The following is a 16,379-nucleotide window of genomic DNA, read 5'->3' on the forward strand; positions in this document are numbered from 1 at the left end:
TGCCATGGTGTTGGGTGAAGGGTCCTTCGGTCTCGTTTCCCTGTTGTCCTCAGCCTCATGGCCCCAAATGGCTGCTTAAGCATCAGACATCATGACCGCATTCCAGTCATAGAAAGAGAAGGGTTGAAAGAAGCACCTCTTCCTTTGGAGGCTGCTTCTTGGGAGTCACACACGACCTTCCTGCTTATGTTGGGGTTAGCGAGGGGAGCAAAGCTTAGTCTTACGACCACTCCCAGCTGCAAGGGAGGCTGGAAAATCAAATCTTTGTTCTCAGTGGCTCTGTGCCCAGCAGTTTCCTAAGAAAGAAGGGAGGAATAGATCCAGACAACTTTCCGTCTCTTCCACAATCTCCCTCTTTTAAGGGTGAGGAAATAAAGGTACCAAGAGGGGAGATGATCTTCCTGAAGTCACACATTTTGTGAGCGATGGGGTCGGTCTTTCTAAAACCTGTGCTATGTCCACTGGGCTACACTGTTTTCTAATCTGACTGATAGGAAACAAGGCGGGGAGGGGGGCATTGGGGTTGTGGAAAACCAGGTGAACTGTGGCTAAGTGGCAGGTGCCTGGCCTGTGGGGTGAAATCAGGGTTTGAGTTCAGCTCAGTGACTCCTTCACCAGTATAGCTGTTGGCAAACTAAATTGGCCGAGGACTGCTTTACACTCTTAAAAATAATTGAGGATCCCAAAGATTCTGCTTTTTAAAAATAATATTTATTTTTTATTTAGATGCGCTTTAGTTGCTGAACGTGGGATCTTTGATCTTCATTTCAGCGTGTGTGGCCTTTAGTTGCAGAATTTAAACTCTTAGTTGTGGCATATGGGATCGAGTTCCATAACCAGGGATTGAACCCAGGCCCCCTGCATTGGAAGCACAGAGTCTTAGCCACTGCACCACTAAGGAAGTCCCAGAGTGTGTGCTTATATGGCTTATGCCTGTCAACATTTACCCTGCTGCTACTGCTGCTGCTGCTAAGATGCTTCAGTCGTGTCTGACTCTCTGCGACCCCATAGACGGCAGCCCACCAGGCTCCCCTGTCCCTGGGATTCTCCAGGCAAGGACACTGGAGTGGGTTGCCATTTTCTTCTCCAATGCATGAAAGTGAAAGTGAAGTCGCTCAGTCGTGTCCGACTCTTTGCGACCCCATGGACTGCCGCCTTCCATGCTCCTCCGTCCATGGAATTTTCCAGGCAAGAGTACTGGAGTGGGTTGCCATTGCCTTCTCCGAATATTTACCCTATTAGATATCAAAAAGAAAAATCATAAACATACACATTTATTTAAAACTAAGACATGATATTTAACATGAATGTGTGTTTGCTCAGTTGCTAAGTCATGTCTGACTCTTTGCGACCCCCTGGTCTGTAGCCTGCCGGGCTCCTCCATCCATGGGATTTCCCAGGCGAGGATACTGGAGTGGCTTGCCATTTCCTTCTCCAATTTAACACAAATACCATCTTTTTAATAAAAATGAGTATAAATTCCAAACCAAAAAAAAAAAAAAAACTTGAGAGGAGGATAGTGTTGTCTCACAGTTCTACAGACCTCCTCACTGTCTGGCTGGAGAGAAAGCAGCTGGTTCTTACGTTTGCATCTGCAGCCAGCCTGTTGTGAGTCCACACATCATGTAGTCTCTGGAAAATTCCACTGTGCTTTTGCAAAAGAATGAGAGCATAAAGGTCAGATGACATCTTAGTGTTATTATAAAACTAGTTTCGATCTTGAGGATTCCTGCAAGGATCTTGGGAGTTTGTTGGGGGTCCCTGGACCACACTTTGAGAACTACTGACCTATTGAATTCTTTATTCTCTCCTGCCTCAGTTTCTAAATCAGAAAGGCTGTATTTAGCCTCTGAGGTTTGGGTTCTTTAAAAAAATTTTAACTTTATTTAAAAAATATTTTCTCATTTTTATTTGGCTGTGCTGGATCTCAGTTGCGGCATGAGGGATCTAGTTCCCTGACCGGGCCCCTGCATTGGGAGAGTGGAGTCTTAGCCTCTGGACCTCTAGGGAAGTCCTGAAGTTTGTGTTCTTTGAAGGGGTCTTCAGGCCTCTGTGTGGGAGTGGGTGACCTGCTGGTCTCTGAAACAACTTTATTCATTGGGTTACAGAGAGCACAGACCACCACAGAGGGGAGAGGGGTGTGGTCTGTTTGTCCTTTAAGCAGGAAAAGGGTGGAGACTCTGCAGGGCCATCAGCTGGGGGCACTATAGGTCAGTGGCCTTGGGTGAGTGATGAGCAGTCAGAGGAAGCTGCCCACTCCTTGCGTCCCCTTGGCCCACCCAACACTGCCGGGCATGACTGTGTCCACTCCCTCGGACAAGGAGACATATGGAGACACACCTGTGTCACGAATGGCTTGGGTTCCATGAGGACACGTGGCAACAGGCTTGGGAACCCAGGCCTGCTCACCAATTCCTATGGTGGATGGAGTGCCCAGAGAAAGACACCTCCTAGTGCTTTACTCGGGGAGTAACAAAGAGAGGGTCTGGAGGACCAGCTTGGGAGAAAACAGAAGCTGATTCAAGGAGAGTCCACAAGGTTGGGACCATGACAAGGATCAGAATTAGCTGCTAAGAGAAGCCCAGGCACTGACCTATCGGAGCAGCGTCTCAGGGGCAGCTGTGCCTTTCCTGGGGCGTCTGTTAGCAACGCAGGGTTTGGCTCGACCGTAATTACTCTGTCTCCTGCTGCCTGAATTTGGCCGTTGGCCTTGTCTGGTGTGGCCTGAAACCTAAGTAAGTCCTGTGTAGTGTCCAGAGCCTGGTTCAGACTGTACCTCCTTCCCTGGTGTCTCAGCGGCAGCTTCCTTCTTGCTGTGATTGGCCACACCCTTGGGGAGACACGTTTATATTGAGACCAGGTCTTTAGGCCGTGATATAAACCTTCCCCATGGAAATACCTGGTGCAGGTCTGTTGAAAACTCCCTGAGAACTGGAGGGTATGACTCTCTCATTGCCGTTGTCGTGACTGTTGATCTAGTGCTTTCGTATAGCCCCTATGCATGTCTTGGGCTTCCCTGGTGGCCCAGATGATAGAGAATCGGTCTGCACTGTGGAAGACTTGGGTCCGATCCCTGGGTCAGGAAGATCCCCTGGGGAAAGGAATGGCTACCCACTCCAGTATTCTTGCCTGGAGAATCCCATGGACGGTGGAGCCCAGTGGGCTACAGTCCATGGGGTCGCCAAGAGTCAGATATGACTGATCGACTAACACTTTCACTTTCATGCGTGACTTGGGAATACAGCTCCTGTCTTTGAAAAGCCTGCAGGGAAATGGGGAAATGGCCCCAGAAATGGAGACCAGAGCAGATGCACCCAGGGGCCTATGGGAGCATCTAACTAGCTTTCTATTGTGGGTCTTGCCTGGTACAGTGCCTGGACATAGTAGATGTGCAAGAAATTGAACAAGACATTGGGGTGTGTTCAGGAAACTATCAGCAATGCAGGACGTGGGGAGGCGGAGGGGTGAGCCAGAGAAGGAGGCTGGGCTCAGGCCGTGGAAGGCCAGGCCTCCCTGCCTCCCTCATATGCTGGGACTTGGCCTTCCAAATGGGGATGGGACTTAGACTTGCCTTTTCTATTGACCACACAGCTAAATGCTTGCTGAGTGACCATATGATCACCTCCTGCTGGTCCCTGTCTCTCCATGGCTCTCAGAGGACACAGTAGCTCCATCTTGGACTTGTGTCCATGGAGGTATCCTACCTGGGGCCTGGCCTGGCAGGGGTGCTCAGCTACCCAGGAACTTGCGTCCTCCTGACCCACCCAACACTGCCAGTCATGACTATGTCCAGCTCCCGTGGACAAGGAGACAGGCAAAGCACACCTACATCACAGATAACTTGGGTTCCACGAGGGCATGTGGTAACAGGCATGAAAACCCAGGCCTGCTCACCAGACCCTACAGTGGATGCAGTGCCCCGGGACGAATCAGGCTATGTGCCCCGGGACGAATCAGGATGCGGGTGATGGATCAGGGGATCCTGGAAGGAGCAGATGGCAGGCCAGGTGTGCCACTGTGCTACCATTGTGGGATAAGGCCAGTTGGGCTTTAAAGGCTGGCAGGCATCTGGAAATCCTCCCTGACCTTCACACTGTGGTCACTCTCATGACCAAGCTCAGGCCAGGGCTGACCAGAGGACAGCTTTCCCCTTTTCTCTGAGAAAGAAAGGCTAGGCAGGCTTTAGATGCAGATGGTCGAGGCCTCAGGAACTGTTCTAAGGGAGGTGGCCATGTCTGCAGAAATCCATTCCCTCCTGCAGGCAAGTGATCAGAACCTACCCTTCTTGCTAAGGCTTTCTGAAAACCATTTACTACCTCCAGGGACCTCCCAGGAAATGTGCTGGAGTATTGTTCCCACTTTTCCAGCGAGCAGGGATGAAGGTGGGCCAGCTGGAGACGAGCCACACTGGACCCTGCTCCCCCACCCTGGGCTCTGAAAGGGGGAAGGGACGCCTGGGCTCCTGGGTTTCTCCCTTCCTCTGACTGGTTCTGTGTCCGCCGAGGGGCCTGGTCCCTGCGCCTGGGAGCTGGTTATGTGGTGCAGGGACTGCTTGAAGCCTCTGTCCTACAGCCCAGGCGATGGGAGCCACCACTAGAAAACCCCACGGAGTTGCCTTTGGTTCTTTTTTCCCTCTGGTTCCAAATTGTGTGTGTGGCAAGAGGTAGGCAAGTGCCCAAGCTCCAAGTGCCCCTACCCCAAGAGTACCCTCAACTGCCCTGTAAGAGACCAGTAACCTCCTCCACATTTTTTTTTATGAGAACCTTTTTTTTAAAGAGCTTCTCTGTGGCTCATACAGTGAAGGATCCACTTGCAATGAGGGAGACCTGGGTTTGATCCCTTGGTGGGGAAGATCGCCTTGAGGAGGGCGTGGCAACCCACTCCAGTGTTCTTGCCTGGAGTATCCCCGTGGACAGAGGAGCCTGGCAGGCTACAGTCCTTGGGGTTGCAGAGAGTCAGACACGACTGAGCGACTAAAGCATAGCACATTTTTTTTTTAATGTCTTTATTGAACTTGTCACCATATTGACATTAAAAGATGCTTACTCCTTGGAAGGAAAGTTATGACCAACCTAGATAGCATATTAAAAAGCAGAGACATTACTTTGTCAACAAAGGTCCATCTAGTCAAGGCTATAGTTTTTCCGGTGGTCATGTATGGATGTGAAAGTTGGACTGTGAAGAAAGCTGAGCACTGAAGAATTGATGCTTTTGAACTGTGGTGCTGGAGAAGACTCTTGAGAGTCCCTTGGACTGCAAGGAGATCCAACCAGTCCATCCTAAAGGAGATCAGTCCAGGTGTTCATTGGAAGGACTGATGTTGAAGCTGAAACTCCAATACTTTGGCCACCTGATGCGAAGAGCTGACTCATTAGAAAAGACCCTGATGCTGGGAAAGATTGAGGGCAGGAGGAGAAGGGGACAACAGAGGATGAGATGGTAGGATGGCATCACTGACTCAGTGGACATGGGTTTGGGTGGACTCTGGAAGCTGGTGATGGACAGGGAGGCCTGGCGTGCTGTGGTTCATGGGGTTGCAAAGAGTCAGACACGACTGAGCGACTGAACTGAACTGACTGTTCTATGTTTTGGTGTTTTGGCTGTGAGGCTTAGCTGAACTTAGTTCCCCAACCAGGGATGGAACCTGCACCCCCTGCCTTGGAAGGTGAAGCCTTAACCCCTGGCCCACCAGGGAAGATCCTGAGTGGCATTTCTGATGGGCCAGGCAGTGGGACAGGATGGAAAGAATCAGACACAAGCCTCAGCCTCCTTCCCGGGGTCTCAGGTGCAAGCGATGATGGAGATTCTTAGACTTGTCTACTAGAAAGAAAAGTGGGGTCCTCCCCCAGCCACCCCCACTGGAAAGACACCCACCTTGTTCTGGAGGACTGTGACTGTCCCAAAGCAAAGAGCAATAACAGCAGCCCTCTGTTGACCAGGGAACCCCCAAGATACTAGTGAATTGATAGTGTTGCCTTGGCAACCATTCACCCCTGTACAACCCAGGCAGATGGAGATGGGAAAAGGGACAAAGATATCCTTCTGTCCTGCTGGCGACCTGTTCACTATTCTGAAGAGATGCCTGATGGCAGTAAGGACAGTGGAAGGGCTCTCTCTGGTGGCCAGGATATCAATGTCAGTGACAATGATGATGGTGAAACGGGGTCACCATTTCTAAGGCTAAGCCTCTGGCGTGCATTATTCCATCCAGTCTTCACTTTCGTCCTTTCAGATTGTTGTTCAGTCACTAAGTCACAGCCAACTCTTTGTGACCCCACGGACTGCAGCATGTCAGACTCCCCTGTCTTCCACTATCTCCCGGAGTTTGTCCATTGAGTTGGCGATGCCATCCAACCATCTCATCCTCTGTCACCCCCTTCTCATGCCCTCAATCTTTCCCAGCATCAGGGTCTTTTCTAATGAGTCAGCTCTTATGAGTTATCAGGTGGCCAAAGTATTGGAGCTTCAGCTTTAGCATCAGTCCTTCCAATGAATATTCAGGATTGATTTCCTTTAGGATTGACTAGTTTGATCTCCTTGCTGTCCAAGGGACTCTCAAGAGTCTTCTTCAACACCACAATTCGAAAGCATCAGTTCCTCAGCGCTCAGCCTTCTGTATGGTCCAACTCTCACATCCGTGCATGACTACTGGAAAACACATAGCTCTGACTTACGTCTTTTCAGGGTCCAAGTCATAGTGTGGTGCAGTCATAGTTTTCCATAGTCTTTTCAAATAGGTGCTGTTATTACTTCAGCCACAGAGGAGGTGGGGTTAGGTAAGCAGCTAGGGTCACACAGCCAGCACAGGGAAGAGGCAGAAGCTGGGCCCGGGGCTGTGATGTCATACCAGAGCCAGGGCAGGACTCTTGCTGGCGTTGTCTTCAGAAACCTCAGCTTCCCCTGAAGTGCTCGGGTGGTAAAGGACCGGCGCAAGTCATCACCTTGGCAACACAGGCCCAAGGCGGCCATCTTTGTTCATCAGTCACTTGCTCCACGTGTCCACCTGTGAGGCAGTGTCTGCAGCTGGAGTCTTGTTTTACTCCAGGATGCCCTTTTCCATGGAAGAATGAGCTTTGTCCCCATCCCCACCGCCACACTGGGGCAAAGCTGGACTTCAGTCTCTCCTTTTTCTCTGCCATGTGAGGGTGCAGGGGAGAGCTCAGGAGGGTAGGGTCATGGAGGGAGGGAGGCTGTTCTCAGCCACAGCTCTCAGTTTGCAGAGCTGCTAATAATCCTGCACAAGCCTGCTTGCTGCAGCTTTGCAATTTAGCAGTCCATGTGACTGCTGCTTTTCTCAGGTGCAGAGGGAACCAGTTACGCCCAACTGCTTGGGCCAGCTGCCCTCAGAGCTCCCTGGGTCCTCCCAGGGGCCTGTGGAGATCAGGGCCCTGGTTCTGATGGCAAACTATGCAAGTCAGGCAAGGACAGGGCACTGTGGACAGGACACACATTTCCCCGGGACCACCACATGACCTTGGGGCTCCCCCTAGGTGGCTCTCCCAGGTGGGAAGAAGCGCTGGGTCAGATTTCTATTCCTCTAGAGACCACGGGGCTAGCTCCTTGATCAGAACCAGCCTTGTCCTGATTGACCTTGTACACTTAGAGGAGATTGGAGTTCTCTCTCCTGAAAATTGGTCACTTGTTTGCTCTTTTTCACCATCCCCTTTATGAATACGGATTTGCTCTGATTGACCCTCCAGGACTCAGCTCGTTCTTCTTGTACTTCCGTCATTTTAGCTGAAGTCTTTCCATCAACAGCTGGCTTCCCTTCACTCTGAGAAGATGCCTGTACAGGAAGGAAACCGTGTACCCTGTGGGCATCAGTTATAGCAACAATACTGCCTCATGTCAAATTGAAGACAAAGTGCGATATTGATTTTAAGATGTGCTCTGATTTCAGAAACATTAAATTGTGAAAAACAAAAACACGAGTTTAAAAATTACCAACGCTTTTTTTTTTTCATGATTTAACATCTCTGATATGGCACTAGTGGTAAAGAACCTGCTTGCCAACGCAGGTGGACCGGAGACGTGGGTTCGATCCCTGGGTTGGGAAGATCCCCTGGAGGAAGAAATGGCAACCCACTCTAGTATTCTTCCCTGGAGAATCCCAACGACAGTGGAGCCTGGCGGGCTGTAGTCCATAGGGTCGCACAGATTCAGACACGACCGAAGAGACTTGGCATGCATGTTACTGAGAAAAATTACCAAAATGCAGAATGTGAAGATGCTCACAAATACAACTTACAGGGAGGGGTGTTTATACCAACGTGTCCAGGAGTCAATAGTGAGAACAGTTCAAAACCTGCTTGTGTTATGGGGTTTAGGTTGTCAACAAAGTGATAAAACCTAGGAACATCCCTAACCTGGCAGCACCCCAGGGTCACTCTGTAGAGTCCAGGCATGTTTTTGCTGATGGGAACTGGTCCAGTCTGGTCCATCCCAGGAACCATCTTGGAAATGTTTGCTCAGCTTCATCCCTGACACATGGAGTTTAAGTCTCTGGGGATGAAGCCTGGAGGGTCTGCTTTGTAAACCTCATCTCTGATGGAGGAACCAAGCTCAGGGAGGGGAGGTGACCAGGTGGGTGCGGATCAGATGCCTGGCGTTCCTCACTGGGATCCTCAAGCCTCTGGTGAATTTCCACAAGAACTTCAAGTTCTGCTCCTTTCACTCACAGAACCTCTTTACCCTTGCCCTTCAGAGGACACTGTCTGCCCCTGCAGGCCAGGCCCCTGGCATCTGCATTTCCAGGGCTCAGTTCACAAGGCTGCCCTGGCCTGGGGGCGCCCCACCAAACAGGGGTCCGACAGAGTTCCACGAACTGCTGGACCGTTTCGTCTGACAGACGTGGACAAGCACCTCCTGGGTGTGAGAGAGCGGTCTTGGATTTCCGGGCGTGGCGGGTCTCCAAGCCTCGAGGTCAGGGGACACCCGGCCGTGTGGATGGCAGCCTTCCTAGGTGGCCTCTCCTTCCCGCAGGGCCTGTGGGAGCAGTGCCAGCTTCTGAAGACGGCCTCCGTGTTCGCCCGCTGCCACGCCCTGGTGGACCCCGAGCCTTTCGTGGCCCTGTGTGAGCGGATGCTGTGCGCATGCGCCCAGGGGCTGCGCTGCCCCTGCCCGGTGCTCCTGGAGTACGCCCGCGCCTGCGCCCAGCAAGGGATGCTGCTGTACGGCTGGGCGGACCACGGCTCCTGCCGTGAGTCTGCGCGGGACCCCGCCTCCAGCCAGGGTGGGCGGGGCGCGTCCTGGGTGTCCCACCCCAAGTAGCCGGTGCTGACCGAGGCCCCGGTTCCCACGCGGCTCCTGCCCCCTGTTCCTGGCTCACAGAGCGAGTCCCCTCCCTAACGGCTTCAAGGAGGTTTGAAAGGTCCCCCTGCCCAAGTCCCCATATCGCTTCTCCTGCCTCTGTTGTCACGCCCGGCCTCCCCGCTTCCTCCGCTTCCTCGTGGACTCGAAAGCTGTTCCCCAGCTCTGCAGGGGGGTCTCATCCGTTCAAGTCCGAAACTGACCAGGAGCAGGGCGGGGATGTCGGCATCCTGGCAGGCTTTTCTCAAGTCCCTGACTGTCATTGCCTCCCTTCTCTCCTCTGGCTGGTACTCTCCATCCCTCCCCCGCACCCAGTCGTCTAATCTCACTGGGTCCCTAGTCATCGTGATAGTCACCACTCCCAAATTATCGTGAAGAACTAGGAGCTGCTGCAGTCACTTGCAGGCAACCTCCTCCTCCTTCCCCTGCCCTGCCCACCGCAGGCTTCCCGTAGATCACACTGGCTGATGGTGCAGGGCAGGCAGCCCAAATGTTTACACCACACACGCACACACACACGCACACACCTTTCCGTGTGTGTGTGTGTGTGTGTGTGTGTTTCCAGCTTCTAAGTTAGAGCTTTTCATCTTTGCTATGGGGGTGTGAGAAGGGTGGTTGTTGACAGCTGGGTTCGCCTCTGGAAGAGGGACTGGCTGTCTTTTCAGGTCTTTGAAGGTAGGAGGGTCAGATGACCAAGGTATCTTGGAGGAGAGGTGGTTTGGGATGCTAGGTCCTTCTGGTTCTTCCGCCTGAGCATCAGTCAGCGGCCAGTAGAGAGACAAAGGAGAGCCGTCCTTATCCATGAAGGGCTGGGTCCAGTGGGAACAGAGGCTTAGGTGATGAGCTCCGAGGGCTGTCCTGCCACTCAGGGGACATAGTTAAGAATGACCATCCCCTAGCCTGGAAGATGCTGTGTGCCCATTTCTGGGTGGGGTGTCTGATTGAACCCAATCTCTTTCTTTTTTCAAAAAATTTTTTTGATGTGGACCATTTTTAAAGTCTTTATTGAATTTGTTACAATATTCCTTCTGTTTTATTTTATTTTATTTTGGCCATGCGAGATCTTAGCTCCCTGACCAGGGATCAAACCTACGCCCCCTGCATTGGAAGGCGAAGCCCTAATCACTGGACACCAGGGAAATCCCAAGCCCAAGTTCTTGAGGAAGAGGAGCCCTCAGAAGAGGGATGGGATGGAAGACCCCATTTCAGACTTGTGTGGCCTTGGGGGCCTTGCATTTTCAGCCTGGAGGCATTTGGCATCCCTCAGAGAGGGGTTTAGGGGAAACGGACAAAGCAGAGAAGCAAACGAGTGGCTAGTTGTTTGTGGGGATCAGGTGTCTGAGGGGGAGCATGGTGGTGCCAGGTGACCCTGCTGAGTCTTAACCAGGCCCCACAAGGTGGAAGATGCCCCTTCAGGGCAGAAGTGGTCAGCGGATCGCCTGGGAGGTGACACTGACCCCTGGGGTGCCACTGAAGTGGAGATGGCCCGTGGGGCACTGAAGACAGAGGGGCCAGACAAAGGGGCCTCAAGGGCTCTGAGCACCTCTTGGCCTGTGAGATGCTGCCTGGAGGGCACTGGCTCCAGGAGACTCCCAGGTTTTCCATTTCAGGACCGGACTGCCCCGCGGGCATGGAGTACAAGGAGTGTGTGTCCCCATGCCACAGGACCTGCCGGAGCCTGAGTATCACCGAAGTGTGTCGGGAGCAGTGTGTGGATGGCTGCAGCTGCCCTGGTAACAGACGTCCCACTTTATTTACAAACCTGAGACCTCGCCAGTGCCCTTGGCTCGGAGAAGCCAGATGAAGGCTGCTTGTGTTTATTCCCCATCGCTGAATTCAGAGGCCCTTTATATACTTTTTTAAAAGTCTTTGTACAGAGTGGCCAGAATTAAGTTGGCATTTATTTTTGGTTTATGTTTTCCTGTTGTACCATATCCACGAAAGCGCATGTGTGTCTGGGGAGTAGGGTGATCTGGGCTCCAACAGTGACTTTGTTTGGGGGAGAGGGTGGCTCACGGCTCTATCTGAGCTGCAGTGTTTTCGCTGTTAAGAGTCAGGGCGTGGTCTGGGAGAAGGACAATCTAAACTCTCTCCTGGGTTGGCCATGTGAGCTCAGCTGAAAAAGAGTCTCTTCCAGGAGAGACCTCGTGAGCTTTGGTGAAAAGTCCTGGTTAATTACTGAGAGTGAGTCCTGTGTGTTTCCGCTCGTGACTTGCCTACTGAAAGACTTTGAATGAAACATTTGCCTCCGTGTCTTTGAGACGAACATGGAGACAAACAATCTTCCCCCACCTCTGTGCAAGCTAGACAGAAAAGAAATTCTTTGAGCTTTCTGGGAGAAGCCTTCAGCCTAGACTCATGGCTTCCTTTCTGGAAGGCCTTGAACAAAACTCTTTCCCCTGTTGCTTCATCACTAGAGTGGAGATAAATAGTCCCCCCCACCCCCTCACTTTGCAAACTGAAAGATCAGCATCATAGAATGAGTCCTTTGAGCTTTCTGCAAGAAGCCCTGAGCAGATGACCGCCCCGGGGCTTCTGTGGCTGCGAGATGAGTCATGATGGTGACAAGGCTGAGTCTTTGTCTTGATGCCCTTGACCCAGAGGGACAGCTCCTGGATGAAGGCCGCTGTGTGGAAAGTGCCGAGTGTCCCTGTGTGCATGCTGGAAAGCCATACCCTCCTGGCGCCTCCCTCTCGCGAGACTGCAACACCTGGTAACTGGGGCTGAGCAGTGCAGGTTTGGGGAGCTGCCAGGGGCTGGGGAGGGGCCAGTGGGCCAGCAGGGGCATTCGGGGTACTGGCAGGTGGAGCAGGACCAGGCCTGGGTTGGGGGTGGTTTGGGAAAGGCATGAAGGTTGACGATGGGGAGCAAGGGTTATATACAGATCTGCCTAGAGGGGGGGGATGGGGGTAAGGCTGCTTCACGGGCAAACAGCGTCTCTAGCCGCACCCCCGGCCATGCTTTAAGTGACTCTTCCTGTTGCCTTTGCTTCTCTCAAGCCATTTCTTCCAGAAGCCGCTCTGGGTGTCCCCCACCTCACACAGGGGAGGGGAACACCTCAAGACCTTGTCCCTGGCTGCCTTTCCCTCCTGGGCCGTCTTCCAGGAGTCTCCAGGGCTGCCCAGCACCGGTCAGGGCGTTACCCCATCAGAGTCCACCCTTTCTGTCTTCCACCAGCAATATGTGTGTGCATGTGTGTGCATTTTGTATATGTGTGTTTATATGCGTACGCGTGTATATTGTGTGTGTATGGGTGTGCACATGTGTTTGTGTGTGTCTGTGCATGTATGTGTTGCATATGTGTGTGTCTGTGTATGTGCGTGTGCGTGTGTGTGTGTGTGTGTGTTGAGAGGGTAGAGATTCAGCTGCTTTGTGCCTGGGTGGACTCGCTTGCTCTCCCTATTCTCTCTGTCTGTCAGGGTTTGCTCCCTTGCCTCGGCGTTGTCTCCATGATTCCTCTGCGGCCCCACTAGGTGCACCGTCACCTCCTGAAGCCCCCCTCTGATTTGGGTGGCTTTCTGGCCCCATACCCCTCCTTGGGGGCTGTGGGGTGGCGGTGTCCTCTCCAAATCCATTCATGGATGCCTGCCTCTGCAGACCCACCCATAACCCGTGCTTCTCTCTCCACCAGCATCTGCCGAAACAGCCAGTGGGTCTGCAGCAATGAGGACTGTCCAGGTAGGGAGCTTCCCCCCACACCACTGCCCTCCTCCTGGTGGAGAGGTGCAGCCTCCCTTACCAGACGGGGAGGGCCATGTAGCCAGGCAGCTTCTCCTCACCTGGACATGCAGGCTGGATGCAGCCCCTGTTCACAGCTGCAGCACCAGCTGTGCTAAACTGTTCCTTTCCGGCCAGCCAAGGGAGCCCCCCAGCAGTGAAACCAGAGACTGCAGCTGGGCAAAGCTTTACCCTATTTCCTGTCACCTGTTTGCTCAGAGGATTACGGTTGCGTGAGCTGTGAAACCTGTAAGGTCATGGATGACTAAACAAAGATGACGCAGATTCCTTGGAAAATTAAGAGGAAGAAGGGCTTGAGAATTCTTTAAAGTTGACGTGAGAAATTTCTGGAATTTTCCAGAATGCCTTAGCCAAAGACCTTGGCAGGAGAAGGCAATGGCACCCCACTCCAGTACTCTTGCCTGGAAAATCCCATGGATGGAGAGCCTGGTAGGCTGCAGTCCATGGGGTCGCTAAGAGTCGGACACAACTGAGCGACTTCACTTTCACTTTGACGTGAGAAATTTCCAGAAATTTTCCGGAATGCCTTAGCCAAAGACTTTGGCGGGACCCAAGGGCTTCCCAGGTGTCTCAGTAAAAGAATCTGAGGCAGGTAAAGAATCTGCCTGCAATGCAGGAGCCACAGGAGACTTGGGTTTGATCCCTGGGTTGGGAAGATCCCCTGGAGGAGGGCATGGCAACCCACTCCAGTATTCTTGCCTGGAGAATCCCGGGGACGGGGGAGCCTGGTGGGCTACAGTCCATGGGGTTGCACAGAGTCGGACATGTTTGAGTGCCTGAGCATAGCACCACGTGAGCTAGAAAAACCGGGCCACCCAGTGATTTCTCCTACCCTGTCTCCACCCTGGAAAATCCATTTAGGAAAAGTTTCAATACAATCTCTGCCTTTCACATTCTCCTCTGTTTAGCCCCAACTCCATCTACAGCAAATTTTGTCTGCTCAGATCTCCCTCTGCCTCCTCCCCTCCAGCTGCCCCCCGCCATGACCCTGGCTCTTCTCCTGATGCGTCTCCCTTTTCGGTCAGTTACATGACGTTTTGTGTTCCTTATGAGGCAGGTGCAATTTATTCTCATTTTACAAAAGAGGAAACAGGTTCAGAGAGGTCAAGTAACTCACCCAGAGTCACACAGCTGCTATAAGACAGAGACAAACTCACAACTCACAGACTCAGACTCACAACTGCCTGACCTCTATTTCGTACTTGCCATGTGGGTTGACTTCCCCAGTGGCTCAGACAGTATGAATTCGCCTGCAGTGCAGGAGACCTGTGTTCAATCCCTGGATTGGGAAGATCCCCTGCAGAAGGGAATGGCAACCTAACTCCAGTATTCTTGCCTGGAGAATTCCATGGACTGAGGAGCCTGGTGGACTATAGTCCATGGGGTCGCAAAGAGTCAGACATGACTGAGTGCCTAACACACACACACAGACACGTGTCCAGGATCCCCATGAAATCAAGCTAATTGGAAGTTGCAGGAGACGACCCAAACCTTTATTGCCTACCTGCTGCGTCCAGTGGTGGCCAGTGGCATGTCCGGCTGCCTTTTGCTGACCAAGTGGCTGGGAACATTTTGGGCGTGCTCTTGGCAGAACTTGGTCTTCTCGGGAACCTGTGGGCAGGGCTTGGGTGAGTGTCACTGTGCAGCCCATCCTTTTGGCTCCTCCTCCAGCCCCCTGGGCTCATGGCTCTCCAGCACGGCTGTGTTCCTGGGTTTCCTGTGAGGCAGCCCTATCTCTCAGTTGTACCAAGGAGATAAGCTAAATACAATATTCAGACTTCTGATTCCCGGAAAACTTAAGGATGCCCATCAGGGAAGGTCAGAGCAGGAAATCAGATCGGAGGAGTAGATTCAGGCCCCAGGGTTTTGCTTTTGAATGTTTGCGGATTCTCTCATTGACCATTCTTTTCCTGGGCATTGTCAGCCATTGTCAGAGATAAGGCAAGTCCAATTTCTTACTCAGATTAGAGTGCTCTTGAGAAAACAGGCTGGGGGAAGCATTCCCGTCCATTTCCCTGTGACGGGGCCAAGACCTGTGATGCACAGGGCTGTGTCACTTTGTGGAATGATGACAGCATCTGAAAAATCCCTGTCAGAAAGGCTTTTTCGGGATTCCCCTGACAGTCCAGGTTAGGAATCTGCCTTGCAATGCAGGGATGTGCGTTTGATCCCTGGTCGAGGAAGTAAGATCCCACATGCCGCGGAGCAACTAAGGCCACGCGTCACAGCTGAGACTCGATGAAGCCAAATAAACAAGTCTCTTTTTAAAAAAGGCTTTCTCGTGACACCTGTGGATTTGGAATTCCAGCTTGGCTGCAATCAGCCGGGGTGACCCTTGCCCACCCTTGCCCCTAGTCATTGCTCGTTACGCTCTGACTTCCACAAAGAGTGACCCCTTATTCGTGCCCGTCTTGGGGGACAGTGCAGTGGGAAGTCCTGACTTGTTTCTGCTCACAGTTCTGGCACCATGCATTCGTGTTTTCCCCACAACGGCCAATTCTCTGACTTACTGGATGCCACCTGGGTGCCCTACACTTCACTGCGTTTCTGAGCCTGACTACCTGGGGTTAGTGCAGAACCCGGAGGTGAAGGTCTGCAACCAAGCGTCCCTACTTCTGATGCCAGCCATGGTAACTGCTAGAATGGCTCACAGAACTTGGGCAAACACTACACTTACTATTATCAGTTTATTACAAAAAAAAAAAAATGAAGGATACAAATGCTAGATGAAGAGGTACACAGGGCAAGCTCTGGAAAGGTCCTGAGCCCAGGAGCTTCTTTCCCGGTGGAACGGGGGTCACCACCTCCTGAGTGTAGATAAGCTCACCAATCTGGAAGCCCTCCCAACTCTGTTGTTTATTTTATTTAAAAAAATATTGATTTATTTGGCTGTGCTGGGTCTTAGTTGTGGCATGCAGGATCTAGTTCCCTGACCAGGAATGGAACCTGGGCCCCCTGCACTGACTGGGAGTGGAGTTTTAGCCACTGGACCGCCAGGGAAGTCTCTGATTAAGGGTTTTAATGGAGGTCTGGGGGCTACTTGCCCTCCCCCTGACTTCCAAGGGCAGGGCCACACCTGGAGACCCCAAGTTGGGGTCCCACCCCATGCCCGCTGTGCCTTTCAGTGCAGATATAGGCATGAGGTGGTAGTCAGGGGCTGATAAGCCTGGTCTTTGACAGGTGGGCAGCTGGCACCCCCATCCCCCTCCGCCTTAGGCCTTTGGGGACTCCTGACTGTGTGACAGGGCCCAGCATCAGCCCCTGGAGATGGAGCTGGCTGTAGGGCCCACTTAGGGGGAACTTGGGGTGCAGAGCAGATCCGTGCCGTGGAG

At 52.5% G+C, this 16,379-nt stretch overlaps 1 protein-coding gene across 1 annotated transcript in view; it reads left to right on the forward strand.

The window, feature by feature from the left end:
• The window catches only part of VWF (von Willebrand factor), a 122,547-nt gene that overhangs the window by 21,804 nt on the left and 84,364 nt on the right, over nt 1-16,379 (forward strand). Inside the window, exons 7-10 of the mRNA XM_069585872.1 lie at nt 8,983-9,199; nt 10,920-11,042; nt 11,911-12,022; nt 12,941-12,987. Of these exons, the coding sequence (XP_069441973.1) occupies nt 8,983-9,199; nt 10,920-11,042; nt 11,911-12,022; nt 12,941-12,987 (499 nt within the window). The remainder of the gene's footprint in view (nt 1-8,982; nt 9,200-10,919; nt 11,043-11,910; nt 12,023-12,940; nt 12,988-16,379) is intronic.

This window comes from Ovis canadensis, chromosome 3, assembly GCF_042477335.2.
Source record: "Ovis canadensis isolate MfBH-ARS-UI-01 breed Bighorn chromosome 3, ARS-UI_OviCan_v2, whole genome shotgun sequence".
Taxonomy (NCBI): domain Eukaryota; kingdom Metazoa; phylum Chordata; class Mammalia; order Artiodactyla; family Bovidae; genus Ovis; species Ovis canadensis.